Source organism: Uranotaenia lowii, chromosome 1, assembly GCF_029784155.1.
Source record: "Uranotaenia lowii strain MFRU-FL chromosome 1, ASM2978415v1, whole genome shotgun sequence".
Lineage (NCBI taxonomy): Eukaryota > Metazoa > Arthropoda > Insecta > Diptera > Culicidae > Uranotaenia > Uranotaenia lowii.
Window position 1 is genome coordinate 126023859 of NC_073691.1, and position 20435 is coordinate 126044293.

The 20435-nt window shown below is 34.9% G+C and overlaps 1 protein-coding gene across 3 annotated transcripts in view; it reads left to right on the top strand.

The window, feature by feature from the left end:
* Positions 1–20435, top strand: part of LOC129739842 (shootin-1) — a 67182-nt gene that overhangs the window by 14363 nt on the left and 32384 nt on the right. For all 3 annotated transcript variants that reach the window (XM_055731369.1, XM_055731370.1, XM_055731372.1), the window contains exons 2-4: positions 3278–3914; positions 10966–11354; positions 11441–11553. In XM_055731369.1, the coding sequence (XP_055587344.1) occupies positions 3575–3914; positions 10966–11354; positions 11441–11553 (842 nt within the window). In that variant the 5' untranslated portion in view covers positions 3278–3574. The remainder of the gene's footprint in view (positions 1–3277; positions 3915–10965; positions 11355–11440; positions 11554–20435) is intronic.

Below are 20435 nucleotides of genomic sequence, written 5' to 3' on the forward strand. Positions count from 1 at the left end.
GAAATGAAGTTTCTTCTTAGTTATTATTTTTGCCAATTCTTCTGCCAATATTAGAAGAAATGGAAAAATTTTAATCTTTTAAAAATAAAAATTCATAATTTTCTGAAGGTAAAACTTATGTAGGTTTATTGTTTTTTTTACATAAAACCTATTGCCAGAATCAAGGAATATTTTATAATTCAAAGTAATATTTTATAAAACATTCAGTATCTACATCTCTGGTGATTTTTGAATCGAACAATTTGTTTTCCTATACAAAGTTAATTGTGTTTATTGCTTTTTTGGCAGTAAAACCTTCAAAAAAGTTATGGGAGTTGTAAAATTCTATAAAATTCATAAAAACCTAGTGTTCTTCATGCTACATACAGCTTAATCTCGTGTGATCAATAAACTTATTTGTTAAATTTGCTTCAAATAGAATTGGAACAGAAACAATTGCGTGTATTTAAGTTATTTACTAGTGAATTCAAGATCTTTTTTTATACAAATGTAGCGTATTCATCATGGTTTCGAAGGGATTCTAAAATGTAACTGTAACCTCACACCTTCTTCGTTTATCGTTTTACCAGGGATTTTTCACCTGGGATTTGCCCGAAGTAAGCCTTGGCATAGGTTTCATCGTCCATCAGAAGACACCCGTCAAAATTGGTCAACACCTGATCGTACAGCTTCCGAGCACGGATTTTGGCCACACTATTCTGTTTTATGGTCCGATTTTTCTGTTTGCTAACTCGATACAACTTGATTCCTTCCCGTAGTCAAATTCTCCCCACGGTACTATGGGCAGCACCGATCAACAGTTCCACTCCGACGATTATTGGCTAGAGGCTTCCGTCCGAATCGTCTTACATGCTTTCTTATATTATGTGTATAGCACCAAACCGAATAGCGACTTTACTAGCGAGATTTCTGTCATTCGCAGGTTGTTTTTCTTTTTTCAGTCCAGTAGGCGATTTCGATGTAGTACTCGAACATTGTTTATGTTATTTACTGTACATTTTCCTTAAACCATCATTCGCATTTAGGGCTTGTGATATAGCTCAGTTGGCAAGTCTGTTGTCTCCTGAGCCGATGTCCACGAGTTCGAGCCCAAGAGTAAACATCGAACACAGTTGTACCGGATAAGTTTTTCAATAACGATCCGCCAACTGTAACGTTGATAAAGTCGCGAATGCCATAAAGATGGTAAAACGACTATAATCGAAACAAAAAAAATCATTCGCATCCTCCAAGTATCCTAGGAAACTTGCGATGCGTCGTTATTATTTTCAACGTCGCGACGTATGCGACGTTTCGCTAGTAGGCAAAGCTGCTATGATTATTAGCGTTCATATTTTGGATTTTTTCGGCATGCATAATACCGTTTGATAACGCGCCATACGGTAATTCTGAGCAATTTCAGCTGTTAATCTAGCCTAGATGCAGACCACAATGGATTTTCCAAATAACAGTGCACATTTTTTTTCCTTCTTTCGGCTTCTATGGTGATTGTTTACTAAGTACAGCCGATTTTCGGAATGTCAAAAATAAGGGAACATGCTCTATTATGCCCCATCTAAGCGAATCACCAATTTGCCATGTTTTCCGTGAACATTTGGAGTAAAAAACGAGTGAAATCGATGAAGAAAAGTATGCGGTTCGGACTATTACATCCGGAATCGCCTAATTACCATGCTGACCTCGGAGCACGGACTCACGGACCACACTCACCTGATGAACTCCTTCTCCGATGATGGATGTCGCCGAGCGTGTGGGGTGATGCCAGTTTGTCTGCATTGTGCTTGAGCTTAATTTCGACACAACACATCTCATATATCTACCGCACAAAAAGTCTTTTCTACAAGTGCCAATAATTTTTCATCATTCAAAATCACTTAACTGCTTCGAAAACTTGATTTTTTGAACCCTTAACCCTTATCAAAAGCCACAGAACTAAACCGTGTTGCTAATTCGCGCCTGTGTGTATTGCCGAACACACTCGAAAACAGCCGAAGATAAAAAACACACCAATACTAAAACACTTTTTGACTGGAAAGAAAAATCAACATGGACTAAATGAAATTCATAAAACAATCAAATTTGATTTATTTGGGTTGAATTATTCCTGGAAAGTGGTTTGTACACTTTTTGTTAACTTTCAATGAAAATTAGCAGTTTAGAAAAATAATGCTATTTTCACCATTTTATGACTGGTGCGTTATAACGAGCGCAAGGGCCGTGATAAAACATACCCGTAAAAGCATATTATGGCGAGTTTAGTGTGATTTTTTAACATCAAATCATAATTAAGATTATTCTTTACCGATGTATCATAAAATATTTTCTTGTTCATTTTTCTTCGCTAAATAACACCTTATTTAAAGTGTCTTGAAATATACATCGAGATGATGTAACAACTAAATTGTGTAATTTTCACGAATCAGGGACATTTTAAGGAAAAACCATGCTTGTCCTGGCAAATCAGAGCATTAAAAACAAATTGGCAGTATTTTACAGCCTTAAAATGTTACAGTTTCTTGAAAAACGAGTGGCGCGTATTAGCCACATGGAGCGTTATATAAACTTTTCCCCTACATACGTGAAGCTGGCAAAATTTCCGACACGTAGGTGCCAAGAACTTCCAAATCCGTCCACCAGGAGCGCCACAATATGAGCAAAAGTTGCTTCCATTTCTCTAGCCTCAACCGAAAAAGTCTTGTTGGTGCGGCCTTTTAAGTTTAACTTAATTTAGAATACTTTTAATAAAAATTAAACTGTAGCTAGTACACGCACAAATTCAATCCATTCGCAACGAACAAGTGCTAATTGCAGCCCATTTGCTCACCGATACTTTTGGTGGAACTAGTTCTCATGCTATGCTAGATATGGTCTGGTCAGCGTCCTCCGTCTCGATTGTCGTTCCGTGGAATTTCGGATCGCCGATGATGTCAAGTGGGCGGCTGAAGGTGTTTTCATCCAGTCCGGCGATTAAAGAATGACCAATAACGAAGAGGCGTCAACGATTGCGTCTTGGAGCTTGGAATAAATGGAATTATGACTGACATTATTACAAAGCTATATAAAATCGCTCGAGGCAGAACGCGAACACTTGTTAGCTTGTGGTGGCTGGGATCAAAAATGATGGTTATTTATCAATAAGGTGGATATACATACATGATAAGGAATAAGGAAGGTCCTGTAAAAGTTTAATGTAATTCATGATACACGAAGTCTTACATATCGGAAATATGATGTTACTAAAAGAAACTAATTCTCTAATGTTGTTATCTCATTGCAGTAATTACCTCGGTCATCGTTTGTGTGTACCCTCCATATGAAATGATAGCTTAGCAGTACAAGAGCCAACAATTTATAGCATCTCTCACCTCAAACGTGAGGAAACGCGTAGAGCAAATAACCGACAACTGTGTCGAGCAAAAGGGTTTCGGAACCGTCATCGTGGTCGTTGCCATTCCAAATGTCACCGTACTCCACCGGTTTGATTCCCAGCACCAGCACCTAGATTTGGAGCTTATCTAAGACGAGATAGCCCGTGGGTTTTTTCCCTTCTTTCTCTTCTTGACGACGAAGAGCCATGGACCAGCAGCAGCAACAGTCTTCATCACCGGGCTCTCGGAGCAACATACCGATTCCGAAGCGGAAAAGTTCCCTGCATCTGTACATTGCTAACAACATCACCGGCAACGGAGGTTCCTCGAACGCCTCCTCAGCGTCGTCAACCCACGAAGATCACACGTTCTCACTGCCCGGGTCGGCCTGTTCCTCGCGCTCGGCCACCGCCATGAGCATGCACAGCTCGATGTACTTGCCCCGGGGCGGAAATCTGACCGGGACGACGATGGCGGAGAATCACAACAACGACTACCTGCAGCTGCGCGAGAATCACAACCGACTGATCAACAAGTGCGAAGAAAGTGAGTGTTTCATTCATTTTTTTTACTTTCCGTCGCCTTCTTGCTACTCTTAAGTTGAGTTTGGTTGATGGTTTCGTGAAGGCACTTTTTTGGGCCTTTGATCCCAATTGGTAAGAGGGAGTTGCATAACGGTTATCTTACCGAACGTTGGCTGCATTTTAAGGTTTGATTGGGTCCAAAAAGTTTAAACCCATTCATCAATCGGAGGGAGGAAATCCTGAGTTGGGATTGAAATTATACTTTACACTTAATGTAGGCAAACTTGAAAACAAACTACATTGTTTGAATAACCTCCTAAGCAACCATAAGTTTCTTGATTACTTGAATAAATGATTTCAAAGTTCGTTGTCGTTAAATAAGATTGTAAGTTAAATATACAAAGTTATTATTGTAAAATTTATGAAACATGATTTTTTAAGCCTTTTATTTTTATAACTGGAAGAATTTGAATATGAAAAAGGATTTTATCCCTGACATTATTCACTGGTACTCTTCAAATTAAATATATATTTTCGTTTTGAAATGAAATTCAATAATCATCTTCTAGTTTTGAATAAATTATCTCGAGGTCATAATGGATATTTTCTCCTTATTGGTCATTCTTATTTCAAATTGTGATTTCAAATTCAAGATATCCACCTTTCAACTGAAAATGAAGAAAAGAAATGTAAATTAATATGATTAATAATAAAAAATTACTATTATTTTGCTAAACAATTTTTAATCATGGTTAATTTCTGTTACCTCATTTGATTTATAAAATTTGGATTCAAATTCTTTAAAATCTGTTGTTATATTTAATATATCTTAAAACTGAGCACTGATTCTTATGCCCGAAGCTTAAAGTCTGGCTTTTCTGGTGTTTCATAAATATTGACTTAAAATTTCTAGTTCAGTTCTTTTTGAATAATTTATAGCAACTTATAGGGAAAAAAATGTTTTGAAACTTAGATTCTGATTTATTTGAATCGTATCAGTTATTCATTTTTGATTTTGGGTGATGGTCATGAGTTAGAAAATCCTTTTTTAAAATCAATTTTGTTATTTATTGTGCATTTTTGGTATTGTTTCTATTTGAAGCTATACTTGAATTTCGAAACCCCCTCCCCCCCCCCCCCCCCCCCTTGGAACTTTTCCTTCGCATGGGCCTGCAATCCATACTAATGAAAACTATTTGACAAGAAGTGGTCAAATGCTACAGCTAAACGAAATTGAAAAACGTAAAAGAACGAGAATTAAGCCTATTCGAAAATCTATCATTTGATAGCCTCAGAAAGACTTGGTCCATGTGTTTTTCGTTTGAAAAAAAATGGATCTAGGTTTAAAAGTTACTACCATTTTTGATTAATTTTACTCACAATACTAAATACTCTTTTCAATAGCATCTATTTTATAAATTTCATTTTTTATCCCGTAAATCTGACTAGGAACAGTGTGTTGAAAGAAGATGTTCAAAAGAAAAAAATACAGTAGATCATCATAATTTTTCCGGAAATGAAAAATTTAGTCTTTTCTGAAACATTTTTAAGCAACATTAAAATATTCGGTCGCAGAGCCCTCAGACACTTTGGTTATTGAAAAATTTTTAGTCCATTTTTTTAATTTACACCCAAAAAATCCTTTCAGTGCACAGTAATTTTCATCTTATTTTCTTTATCTTAGTTTTTAAATTACTATGAAATATTAAAAAAAATGAAAATTGGAGTCGTTCATACATTTATTTTCTGAGTGATCGAAAAAATTCGATCAAGTCAATATTATTTGGTGTTCCGTTGCAGGAAACGGAAAGCTCAAATGTTGATAGGAAATCTTGGTTAGAGTACTGATAACTCTAACATCGACAACAGTCCAAAGTTCTGGTAACTTCACTGACGTCGATAGGGATAACTTTCTTGGTACTTGGATTCACAAAACCACACTTTTGTATTTGGGAATACTTTATTTTCACTTAGGACACGAACTCGAGGATGCACTTGAACTCACTGAAGGTTGGAACAATACTCACTCAAATGCAGAATAATACTCACTGAAAGGTAGAATAACACTAACTCACAGATTACTCGAGTCTGTATTTATATGCTAATGGAATCTTCTGGAAACGACGGAATTATACCAATAAATTACGTACAGAATATTCTAGATTCTTCTAAGGAATTATATGGAACTTTCTAGAAACATCGGAAATACAATGATATAGAAATGGAACATTCTGGAACCTTCTATGGTAGAACATGCTAAATAGTAATGGAATATTCTGGAACTTTCTATAATGGAACATGCTAGTAACTGAACTTGCTGAACATAGAATCTCCTGGAGTATTCTTCAAGCGTATTGGTATTCGCTTGAACATTTGGAATTTCCTTATGTGTTATAGTTTGTGTTATCCAAATGAAACATGAATGAGGTTCACATATCTCGGAAAACAAACTTTGGTAAACTTAAATTTTCAATTTAAATTCAAATATTATTTCAAGCATACAAAAATCGCTTTATTTCGTTACAAGACAAGTGCTGTTTAGCATCACTTCAAATAGTAATGTGTCATGACTTGAATTTTGACATATGATGAAAAATTCATTCGTGGTTTTGGCGAGAAAAGAAAAAATCAATTCAATCTGCTTCGAACGGTAGAACGTAGAATTTAATAAACTTACTTTTTGAACATGATCTTAAGAGGGCTTTTAGTTATCGAAGGAAGCCTATAAAAAATCAAAATTTTGTTTGAGTGTTCCTCTGGAATTAAGCATCACCATCAACATTTCATCAAATATTAGTATGGTTGATAAACAAGGGGATTACTGGTAATTGATAAAATAAAAAAAAATCTGTAAACCGATAAACTTTGCACTGATTTGTGTTTTAAATGATGGAAGCTATAATGAAGGCATTCTAAGTACATACACGAGTTTCTCAATTAACAGCAACTGTCCCATTTCACCCCACTTTGTGAATCTAAATCAAATGACCTGAATCTAAATCAAATCGGGTGCTGAAAGAACAGCGTTTCCAATATCATAGAATCAGTCCCACCTCATATTACAGTAGCAAATATAAAACAATCTTTATTTCAAGTTTTAGTCAAAATATATAACTTTGCTTAAAGTTTAGAAGTGTTTATGTGAACACAAATCCAGCAGACAGATAATTCCCTTGAGAAAGACCACAAAAACTGGTTGAAGCGTCGGTAATTTCGAATAAAAAGTTGGTTGATCGAAATCTAAGACCGTAAAAAGCCAATAATTAAAATTAAAAAACATCTTCCCGGTTGAGAACATAAACCTAATAAATCCATGTATTTTCGGCTGCAAATTAAAAATTTGTAATTTTTTTTTATCATAAATATTGGAGGTGAATTTTATAAAGATCAGATCTATCAAACTAGAGGTTCACTGCTGCATGTGGCAGGCCAGCCATTTCAGAAATTATTTATAAAAAATAGTCACTGTAGATTTCACGTTTCACCACAAATTACACATTTTTAACTATGTAACATTACATTTTTTTAGTTGATTTTGGCTGCGGCTCTTCAGGCGTGCCCGCTTTAGGTAGACCATTGCATTTTCAATTTTTAGTTAAAATAACACACTGTTGATATTTGCGAAATTTTAATAGATAAAATGGTAAAAACTCACTTTTTGAAGATAACATCAAAATGTTTAAATGTTCAAGAAATGTTTGTCGAAATATGAATAAATTTGAGTAATTATCAGTTTTTGAGTGATGTTTGCAGTACAGAATAAATATATGGAATAGAAAAAGACAGCTCCCATTTTCGTTTAGTGTAGTTTTATCGCATTTACTATAAAAGTATATCGCATTTACTTTAAACTTTGATGTTAATTATTTGATGTTTTCGGACAGTATCCAGGCATATTTCGGTTTTATTGAATTTTAAAAAAATGTGAAGAAAGTGAAAAAACATTGAAAATCTTTCCATAACAGTTTGAGTCTAAGATTTGAAAATAGAATTGAAGATTTTTTTTTACTAATCTAACCGAAGTTTTAGGCTATTGATTTTGTAGTGCTTCTGATTCTGATTATGATTTCATTGTTAAAAAATACTTAAAAAATAGGTTAATATATTTATGTGTTAGTAGACTGAGTCGATTTGGGGTCATTTTGGAATTTCTCAAACCCTGGGATCTTAAAAGCTTCGTCTTGGTCCAAAACTCATCCATGATTTTTCGCAAATTTTTTAAGTTACGTTTACATGAGTAAATTTGAACTTTAAGATTTGTATGGGAAAATTGAATATTTTGTACTGAAAAATCAACATCATTTTTGTTTCGTCTGAGGAACCGAACCAGCTGATGGTGTTTGTGCCAATTTATAAAATTCCTAGAGGAAATTTTCCGCTAAGCAACTTTGTCGAAGACCGTAACTTCGTATTCTATTAGGTAAAAAAGTTATTAGCTGTTTAACAGGGGTATGTCTTTTCGAATAGATTAACAGTAAATTCAATTGACATCACTGCTTGAGCCTCGCGAAGTGTTGCATGGAAAGTAGTCACGCAATACTTCGCTAGGCACCCTGCAGGGATGTCAATTGAATTTATTGTTTATCAATGCGAAAAGATATACCCCTGTTAAACAGCTAATAACTTTTTTACCTAATATGATACGAAGTTGCGATCTTCGACAAAGTTGTTTAGCGGAAAATTTCCTTAAGGAATTTTATAAATTGGCACAAAAACCATCAGCTGGGTCGGTTTCACAGACGAAACAAAAATGATGTTGATTTTTCAGTACAAAATATTTAATTTTCCCATACAAACCTAAAAGTTCAAATTTACTCATGTAAACGTAACTTAAAAATTTTGCAAAAAATCATGGATGAGTTTTGGACCAAGACGAAGCTTTTAAGACCTCAGGGTTTGAGAAATTCCAAAATGACCCCAAATCGACTCAGTCTAATGTGTTAGTCTTATCTTCATCCAGATTTTAAATAGAGATCCCATTCATTGAGATTTTCAAATCTTATGTTATTTTTTCAGTTTTATTTACATTATTTTTATGAGTTTTGGGCACTCCAATTCTTTTTCTTAAGCTGCTGAACTCATTTGAAATGACAATTTTTTTTAAAGGATTACTGATTCTTTGTTTGTTTCGAACATTTATTCTTCTTCTTAGTTATGTTTTTGAATGTAACTCGCTGTTTTTAATATTTGATCTTATGAGATTTTTTTAAATTGTTACCTGCATTACAACTAAAGCTTTAAACACGTAACATAAAAATGATTTTTAGGTGTTTGAAAAATATGAAATTGAAATAAACATATAGCATATGAAAAAAAAAATTTACAATACCTGAATTCGATTCGGAAAATTAATTCGCTTCCGATGAAGCACACGGCCAGATATTTTTTAAATAAAAACAGTAAATTCTATTGTTTTAAAATACCAGAAACTTCTTTCATCGCAAACATAATGGTTCTTTGAAGGCAATATACTGAACTTGTTTGTTTGTTTAAAATATTATATATTCAATACGATGGCATTTAAAATAACTCGATTCAAAAATGGCCTTGGGCCCCCGATGGGTTAATCCGGCTCTGCAAGAGAGATGAAATGGTACAATGCAAATGATATATATGTAAGTAAATGATGAACTCGGTTGTATTCAAACACAGTATGACAACAAAAATGCCTTCCCATCTATTAAAACTGACATTATTACGTGCTTATTTTCTTCTTAGCAGAAGTATCCCTGTTTAGCCAAATCACACATTTTCTGCTCCCTTAATTATTTTTGAAGAAATGTTAAATTAGTTGCATAGATTCAGGGGTAAACATTATCATACAAAAATTTAATACTTTTCACCAAGCAACAATAACGATCGCATAAGGCACTGTAAAAAAAAATATGCGAAACAATGTCATGGTTAACATCAAAAACTTATGTTCTAAGGAATGATCGCACTTTTGATGAAATGCCTTCAATCAGGTTCTGCATAGTAGCTTTTGTGCATTTCCTGGATGCTGCCTTCCAATTTTTCTCGAATTTTTCCATGCTTAGAGAAACTGTCCCCTCCTTCCTAAAGATCCTCTTCACAATCGCCCAGTATCGTTCACTCGATCGGAAATCTGGACAATTTGTTGGATTGATGTTTGTCTCGATAAATTGGATGTTATTGTGCCACTGCAGTACAGACTTGACGAAATGTGCAGATGCCAAATCTAGCCAGAAGAGAGGGGGATGCTGATGCTTTTTACTTTTTATAGAGGGGCAGTAATCTTTTTTCAAGAATTCATCTTTGTATTCTTGAGAATTTAATATACCTTTTGTGAAAAAAATACTTGACCACAGACCTCAAATAGCTTTCCATACTAGAACCTTCTGCCCAAATTTTTCCATCGCAACCGTGCAGTCGGCATCATCCTGAATCCTGTTTGACGTAGGTTTCGTCGTCCATTAAGATGCACCTGTTACTGTTGTCCAGAATCCGTTCGTAAAGTCCCCGTGCCCTTGTTTTGCCGAAGATTGTTGCTCTACTGATTTCTTAGGTACCTTCCGCTTATTGTACGTCTTTAAGGAGTTTCTGGCCTTGATTCTTTGAATCATCCCAATGCTGGTTTTGAACTTTTTAGCTAGATCATGCGTTGATACCGATCGGTTACGTTTGATATGAGTGACTACTTCAGCATCCAACTGGGGCTGACTGGAACCAGGTTTTCTTCCGGATCTAGGCAGATCCTTCAAGGACGACTTAAAGCTATATTTGTCGATGATATTTTTCACGGATGTGTGGTGCACTTTGAACCGTTTTGCGATTTGGTTGTAGGTAACACCGTGCACAAAGTATGCAGAATTTTCTTTCTAGTTTCAAGATCAATACGAACCACAACGAATATTAAAAAAAACTAATCCGAACAAATTGATTGCACTACACTTCTAAGCATGTAAACAAACTTTTGCTTTATGTACAACCCCAAAAAACCCATTTTTTGGGTAAACTAGTTTTAAAAGTTGCTATTGTCTTTCCGATACTTCTTACATTGATTAAGTAATTAATAAATACATTTCCTCTAAATTTTCTCTATATTTTTTCAGTTACAAGGCAAAATGAAAACCTAGAACGAACGAATCAACTATTGAAGCAAAGTGTCGCTGCACTACAGATAGACATCACCTCCATGAGACAGGAGCGCACCGAATTTATGGATAAAAATCGAAAGCTGAAGAAAAAACTAGCGGAAATCGTTCCCTCGGTGAGCAGCAGCAGCAGCGAAGCAGAGGACGAACAGCAGAAATCTTCATCCCGAGACGATGGACGAGCAAGTTCTTCTCTTCGACGGCAAAAATCATCAACGGCGTCCCCGACGAAGGAAAGTGAAATGGACAGTCTTTTGCACGAGATGGAAAAGTTGAAATCCTACCTGAACAACGTTGAGCTGCAGCTGTACGAGGCTAACGAAAAGATTTCCGAACTGCAGGAAAGTGTAAGTGTGACATAATGAATTCGCGTACGACGAGACATTGTCGCCATCTATAATAACGGTTATACATATGTTGTGTATCATTGCAGAAGCAGCAGTACGAGGATACAAACGAAAAGTTGCGCGCCGAGAATGCCGAGCTTAGCAAGATCGCGCGACTCATGTCGGTCAACATGCTGGAATCGATCGATACAAGCAAACGGTGAGTGTCTTGGCTAAAATAATGTCGCATCGCGTAGGGCTTTCCGTTTTTGAAATTCATTTTTGAAAAAAACACACATGAGTTAATTTTTTCGATGCTATCCTAAATAAAACTTTAGACCTTGACAGAGTGAGAAACATGTATCTTCCAATTATCTTGAGAGTCAATATGTCACTATTGGAAGTTTGATTTCTAAATTATACCTAAGAATATTTTTTATTAATAAATATTTAATTTTTCGGACGGACTGAGGTTTTCATTTTTGGAATGTTTTCAAAAAAATTATTTTTTTTCTGAAATCTGAACTTTTTTACTTTAAAGTTTACTATGTTGATACATACACTCAGTACTTAATTCTTTTGGGAGTAAACCTGATAAAAGACCAGAAGCATGAGAGTGCATGCCTTTCTTATTTTATTTAGATTCCGTCCTTTGAAAATTGGATTTTTCAGAATTTTTACCCCAAAATTAATGCACCACCAGCATGCTATTTTAGAATATATGAACGTGGTATGAACTAGCCGATGCGGTGTGCAATTTTTCATCACTCAAGAAAATCGAAAAAGGGTCGAATCGTTGGAAACGTAAATCAAAACGTCGTTTTTGCCAAAAGCAAAACCAGAAGTCGAAAGTTCCAAAAAAATAAAATAAAATCTTTCACTCAATCAAAAGGTGTGGTAAAATTTTTTCAATTTTTTTTTGCACGGGATTTTCATCCTCTGGGATGATTCATCTCTTATTTATGGAATATGAGAGTCTTCGCTTTTTAAAGAGGGAGAGGTCCATCAATACAATATATCATCAAATTTTATCAAAACTCCATCAATACAATGTATCATCTAATTTTATGAAAACTTATTTGTCAATTTCATCAACCATTTCATCATGTCAAAACGCTTAGGTTTATCAATTATTTGAATTTGATCATATTTTGGTAAACTTTGTATGGCAGTCGGAGGCAGTCCTCTTTCATATTTTTTTACATAATTCAAAAACTAATTAAGCAAATGGAACAAAATTTGGCATGGGAGGGTATTTGGCAGTGGTTGTATTAGGTTGAGAATGAATTGATCAACCTTCTCTCGCTCAACGCTTTACTCGGAAGCAAAGGTTGCTTCGAAGCAGCGAAAACGACAAAACCGATGATGCATACGCTCTCAACATGGCCCGCCTTTACGAAGCAATATACATTCGAGGCAGCGAATCCAAAAAACCAAACGAATGTCTCTCACTCATCTCCTGTTACATTCTTGAGGGAACCGAATTCAAAAGGCACATCAAACCCGAGACTCTTCGTTTGTGCCTGGATCGAATACCCGAGGTTTTTCTGCTGTTGCTATTATTGCACAGCAACCGCACGCAGGCAGCTAGTGTTTTCGTTTCTTTTTCCTCCTCCCTCCTTGCTCCATACGTTGCGGGCCTATGCAATGCAATAAGTTCGGTTGTTTTTGTTGTTGCCTTAACCTTTGCGGCGAGGTTGAAGATATTCTCCTCAACGACAGCTATCGGCTTGAGTCCATCAAATTCAATAACGTAAATGACTGTGTGTGCCTCGTCTTCTTCATGCATCATGTAGCAACCGAACGTTGAGAGAGTTCGTTCGGGGCAGCAAACGAATAGTGTCTCTCAGAGCAGATCCTCCTCATGGGGGGAGGTTTGAATGAATGTATATGTATCGTCTCCTGTATTACTATGCGAGGCCTCAAAGCCAGTGATGTCAACCTTCCAGATTTTGTCTGGATCTTCCAGACTTTTTGGACTTCTGCCAGACATTTTTTCAGGTTTCCAGACTTCCAGACTTTTGTCATTTCTTCCAGACAATTCCAGACTTTTGTGTTAGGACGTAAATTGTTCTAAGAAATTCTGAAAATTCAAAATGGTCATGGTAGAATATGACAGGAAATGATTAGAATTTATGAATTATGCATTCAGAAGTGGTTGAAAAAGCTATTAATTATCAAGGACATTTTAATTTTCATTTAGTAGTAGAATTTTTTTTAATTTTCCTTTTGTAAAGCATTAGTTTAATAGATTCTAGTTTATTTTTTTTTGTTTTTGTTAAATAAAATGGATCTCTTTAAAGGAAATCTTTTTCCACTGAGATTCATGTCTAAATTTAGTTTATTGTATCGTACCATTTCCCCGCATAATGTAAATATTTTTTTAAGTTCTCAGAATGAGTAAATTTTGCTCGCGTTAAGTTGTTGTTGATAAGCGTTTTTGCTGTCAGGCATGCTGAGAACAGAAAGCGTCCATTACCAGGGGGCTCAAACGAGCCTCTTGGTGTGGCGGAGTGTGGTGGGCCGCTTTACAAAAAAAAGGAATATTTAAAGAAGGTAGTGTCAAGGCATCCCTGGTTTAGTATTAGTACATACAGCGACGTCACAATCACTAAAAATCTATTAATTTACTAGGAAATTTGCATTTTTTGTTGATAACTCGGAGAATTTGTTGGAAATTTTTCACTTTTAAAACGTGTTATTCTAGAAGGATACTTGCTCTTCAAGATCGGTACGAAAAAAGTTGGATTTTCGAGTTAGTTTTATATAACATAGACCATCGAAGTTCGAAAAAATGGTGTATTTTCCCTACTCAAATTTGCAAAACTTTAAAATTAGTTCAAATTTTTCCATGAAAATTTCAGTAAAGTTATCAAAAAACAAACTTTTATACAAAATCACAATTATTTATTGGCATTAATTGATGTTAGTTGTTCTACATAAGAATTGAATATGGTAAACCGGTTTGATTAAGTTTAGTTTAGTTTATTTATTTCGTCAACCGTAACGTAGACTACATAGTTTGATACATGTGAATTTCCTTAAGAATAGGTTTAAGCAGTGTCTGCTTTACAATTTCTCCTTAAGAGTTTAGATTTCTTCGATTAAAATATTGTTTGAGTTTTTGCCGAGACATTGTAAAGTCAATGGTTTCGCAGTGTTGATTGTAAGAGGCCATCATGCGATTTATTGGCCCGTTTTTCGCGTAGTTTGTGCGATAGTGATTAATGAAAAATAAATTTCGATTTCGGAGTTGCCGAGAAGGTGCATAAAAGTTTAATTTTGATAGAATTTCTTTTGAGTCAATACGCTGCGAAACAATATCGTTTACAAATGAAACCATTGCATATTCACGGCGTTCTTTTAGTGTTTGTATGTCAATGAGCATGCAGCGCGCTTTATATGATGGAAGTGGAAATGATGTCCAACCTAATTTACGAAGAGCATATAGTAGAAATTGCTTTTGTACTGATTCTATTCTTTCTTCGTGTGAAATTGAATAAGGGGACCAAACAACGCTGCAATATTCCAGTAAAGACCTTACATAGGCAATATATAGTGTTTTTATTGTGTATGGGTCTTGAAAATTAAAGCAAAAGCGCTTAATAAAGCCCAGCATGTTATTTGCCCTATGGATGATAGTATTGTAATGGTCTGTGAAAGTAAGTTTAGAGTCTAAGATAATTCCTAAATCCCTAACTCGTTCACATTTTTCTACATTCTGATCTCCTAATGTAATTGTGATGTTTGGTGTTGTTCTTTTTCTGCTAAATGATATTAAATTGCATTTTTTTACATTGAGCTTCAGAAGGCTTTTTTTGCACCACTGGTAGAAAATGTGAATTTCATTCTGGAATATGCTGATGTCTTCTTCATTTCTTATTTCCAAATAGAGCTTCATGTCGTCGGCATAAATGAGCATTTTGAGATTTTTGAGAATAAAGGAAATGTCGTTTACATAAAGTATGAAAAGTAGAGGTCCTAAATGAGATCCTTGCGGAACTCCTGAAGTGACTTGAATAGGGAGCGATTTCTTTCCATTGATATTTATTATTTGTTGGCGATTCGTCAGGTATGATTCAAGCCATTTCAGGAGTTTAGATTTTATTCCAATTTTTTGTAATTTGAAAAGAAGCATTGGTATGTCTATGCGATCAAATGCCTTACTAAAGTCTGTATAAAGAGCCTCCACATGGTTGCCATTATCCATTGCATTCAATGAAAAGTCTATAATTCAATTAAATTAGTTGAGGTTGAACGGCCTTTAAAAAAGCCATGTTGCCTGTCAGTTATTCGGTTCTTAATTTGGGAAAATAATTTTTCGTTTATAATTGCTTCAAAAAGCTTGGGAATGCAAGAGATAATGGCTATCCCGCGATAATTTCGAATGTCAGACTTTCGACCAGATTTGAAAATAGGCACTAAAAATGAGCTTTTCCAAATTTTAGGAAAATTTCCTGATTCCAATGACATATTGAAAAGCCAAAACAATGGAGCTGTCAGTTCCATTGCCAAACTTTTCATGAATACAGGAGGTATCCCGTCTGGTCCTGGACCTTTCGAAGCGTCTAGATTTTTTAGTCCTTGCAGAATATCCTGCACATGAACTTGATTAATGCTAATGTCCCTTGAGAATTCTGGAAAAAATGAAAAATAATCGCGATCACGATCTTCTTCATTAAATGTCGTATAAATTTCTTGAAAGAAATTTGCATTCTTGACGGAAAATTCCCAGATTTCAACTTCGTTTTCACGTAGTTGAAAAATTTCTTTGGACAAGTCTTTATTTCAAGCTCAGTTTTCTCATTATATTCTTCAAGTGCATTGCTAATGACCAAGTTCAGTTGATCGCATAAGTTCAAATACGATGCTAAATTTTCATTAGTATTGTGTTTTTTGTAAAATTTGTGTGCTTTTTGTTTCCGATTCTTTAAGCTCATGATTTGTCTGTTGAACCAGACCGGGTACTTAGAGTTTCGGTGACGTCTTCTTTTCTTCAATGGTGTTTCTTGTGAGATAATTCCAAATAAAATTTTGTAAAAGACGTCAGCAGCAGTTTCGACATTTCCTTCGTTCCTAAAAATTTCTTGCCAATCGACACTGTTTAATCTATTCTTAATGTTTTCATAATTTGCAGATTGGTATTCAAAGACTTCTTCATATTCGCAATCGTTGGGTCTTTGATGTTCATGTATAAATATGGAATATTCAATCGCCGTGTGAAACGCCTCGTTTTTCCATAAAGGGTTTTGCGCTTCAATAACGCAAAAATCTTCATAAATGTTTGTTAGTAAAAGGTCCAAATAGCAATTTTGCTGGTTTTTTATGTGATTAATTTGATTCAATCCCAAATTAGAAATTTTGTCAAAAATGAATTGCAAAGTTTCATTATCCCCAACGACTGGGAGTAATATGCTTTCATTTTCAGAGTCCTCGATGAAGTCAGCGTGGCGTTGATTGAAATCCCCATAGATATGAATTTTAACCTCAGCACATAGATGAGATATTACCTCTTCTGCAGTGATAAGGAATTTTTCATAAGTATTTTTATGAGCATGGTCTGGTGGAAAATACACTGAGGCAAACACGTGTGTTTCACCTGCTATGTGTGCCTTCACCCAAACCTGCTCAAATTCATTGAATTTTTGGGTTGGAATTATTTCAGAATTAAAGCTATTAGAAATGGCTATAAGAACTCCGCCACCTGACTTCTTCTGAGACAATTGAAAATTTCTGTCGTCTCTGAATACGTTAAATGCACTTCCAAAAATTTCTTCACTGCGAACGCTTTCATCCCAGCTAGTCTCAGTTGCTAGAATGACTGAGAAGGACGAGCTTAATACATTTTTATAAATATCCTTCATTTTGGCTGAGCTTTTCATGCGATTGAAATTTTGACAATAAATCAAAATTTCAGTCGCACTCTGTCTTTCGGAAGAATTTTTTGAATGTGCATCTGCTTCAAAAGTGTTTGTATCTAATTCTACTTCCTTCTACTGACAATCAGTTGAACTCTCAATAACTACCAAGATGATATTGCATACTTTATTAAAATGAGAAAAAAAACATAATGCGATCTTCAAAGGACCAAAAATTTCGTAACATAGTGAAATGGAGGCCTTACAACACAATCATAAAGAAATTGGAATTCATTTTCTTTCTAAAACGGGTTTTTTTTTAATTTCTGCCATTCGCATATAAATTTTTGATACATTCGTTTTTGCGACGTCACAAAAAATCCAATATGGCTCTCGATACTACGTTATTTGAATATCCCTTGAATATTATGGCAAATGCTTCAAGATGTAGTCCAACAGAACATGTAACTGATGATAGTTACAGAAACAAACGATTTTTGGCTATCTGCAACATGGAGATCTGGCAACCAAAACAAAAAAAAGGGTCACCACCTTCAAAGGTAAGCTATCCAGACATTTTCAGACATTTTTGTAAAATTTTCCAGACTTTTTCGAAAAACAGTTGGCAACCCTGCTCAAAGCGTGTATTTTGAGAGCCTCTGATGAGAAAATTGGTGAGGATTTCAATCACTGGTATTTGGATACGAAAAATATTTCAATGATAATGTGAGACCCCTCTCTCTTTCCAGTAGGGAGATATTAAGGCCAGAGGAGCCTTTTTTTATATTTTTTTACATAACTCAAAAACTAATTAAGCAAATCGAACCAAACTTGGCATGACGGGGAATTAAGGAACGTGACAAGTTCCAATGATTGTTTGAGACCCCTTGCTTCTTACAACGGGGAGAAAGGAAAGAAGGAGGGGAGTCTCATACCATTTTTACTGAATAACTCAAAAACTACAACAGCAAATGGAACCAAATTTGGCACGGAACAATATTTGGGTTCGAGAAATGCTTCTATGAATATTTGGTATCCCTCACTCCTTCAAAGAGGTTTTTTTTTTTTTTTGGAACATATTTGGCATTTTAGGGTATTTGGATACGAGAAATGTTTCTATTATAAATTGAAGCCCCATCTTTTCAGCGGAAAGATATAAAGGGGGAAAGGGGGGCTTCCATGCAACTTTTTTTGCATAACTCGAGAATTAATCGAGCAAATGAAACCAAATTTGGCATCAAAAAGTATTTGAGTACGAAAAATACCGTTATGAATATTAAGTTCTCACCCCTCCATTCAACGGGGAGAACGGAAGGGGGGATGGTACATTTTTTAAAGTTTTTGCATAACTCAAGAATTTACTACGCAAATAAAACCAAATTTTGCATGGGATGGTATTTCAATACAAGAAATTTTTCTATATGGAACAATTCCTTTCTTGCAGTAGGATGATAGAATGGGGAATATAGCAAGGAAAGGGGAGGCTTACATGGAAAATCATTTTGGTATGATTCTATGATTATCTGTGAGTAGGTTCATAGGAGGAGGGACGTGAGCCCAATACCATTTTGTAAGCATAAGTCCTCAATTTATGCTAACGAAGCCAACAAATGGAAACAAATATGGCATGGAGAGGTACTTGGTTACGAGATATGTTTCTACGATTATTATAGACCCTTACGCTTTACAGTGTAGAGAGGGGAAGAAAGGAGGGGACTCCATATAAATTTTGTTGTATAGCTTAAAAACTTATCAACCAATGGAACTATATTTGATATAGGAGGATTTTTGGGTACGAAAAAAATGGGTATGATTACGATTAAGATCACGATATCCATTCAGCAGGGGTGAAGGAAAGGACAAGGAGGGGGGGGGGGGCTCTCTTATCAGTTTTTTAACATAAATCCAGAACATATCAAGCAAAAACAACCATATTTTATAAGTTAGATTATTTGCGTACGATTCATTTGAGACCCTCCTTTTCAAGGGCGAAGCTTAAGGAAACAGATTAAAATTATCAGATCTTTAACACAAATTTATCGATCAAGATTCAGAATATTAGTTTAAGTTATCTTTGTGTTGCAATTTGAAACTCTAGCTGCAGCTCTCATTTCATAGCTAGCTGATTTTACCCGGCTATGCTCGGGTTCACATAAAACATAAATCAAAATGAGTCGTTTGACTTTTAGAATTTTTATATTAAACTATATCATTATAAGCAATTTTGCGCATCTTTGGCCATTGTTCAGTTTTTTATTGAGATTATTCACTGTGTTTATCGTTTTCATATTATAGAAAAACTTAAAGGTATGAGCTTTAAATTAAAAGACATACAAAATAATTTCCCCTGAAAGCTTATTCATCACGATAAACATTTTTTTCATCCACCATTTTTTAGGAAGCTTGAAAAGATTTGGACTTTTATTTGTTATCTTCAAATGATTTAATTGTTTTGATATCTTTCCCATCCTGCCTCTAATAAAAATCTCATTCCACTTTTCAAGACGGATGATCTCCCTGTACAATGGTATATTAGACCTTTATCTACTTTGAAATTTCTAAACAAACATCCGAATCTGGTTAAACCATGTTGAAGACTCACATTGCATGTTTCAAACTATTTGTGTGCTTTTTTCTCGTTTTCATTTCACAATGTTTTATGAGTACTTGGTCTTAAATGTGAAAGTTCCACATTTAGTTTTTTGAAGTTTTTGAAAACAAACCACCTCTGAACCAGAATAACCATACTAATTTTATATGTGAGTTACATTTCAATGTTTCTATTCTTGGACATTCATCCCATTAATGCTTGTGAAGTCTGATCAATTTTAAAGTTTATTTGTTTAAATTCGCAGTACTAAACGGTTCTACTATAAGTTTTATCTAAATTGGATGGTAGAATTGAACAAATTGACTCAAAAGTTATAAATTGGCCAAAGAAATAGAACTGCATAAAACTAAAAGCCTCAGATTCAATTAATAAAAGTTTCATGTAATGGATTTGTTTCCAACGGAACCAAAAGTTTTTCTGGATAATACACGATCAATTTTCTAATCCCCCGTTAAAATTCCCCGACGGCTATTTAAGCGTTGAAATCGAGGCTTTCAACTTATAACTCTGAATCTTATTATTTTTTTCTTTCTCTATGAGAGATTCTAAAAATTCGACAATAGTTGGTTCATAAAAGCTGGAATTTATGAAAGTCGGTTCATTCAGCTGAAGAAGTCAATTCACTGTTCACTG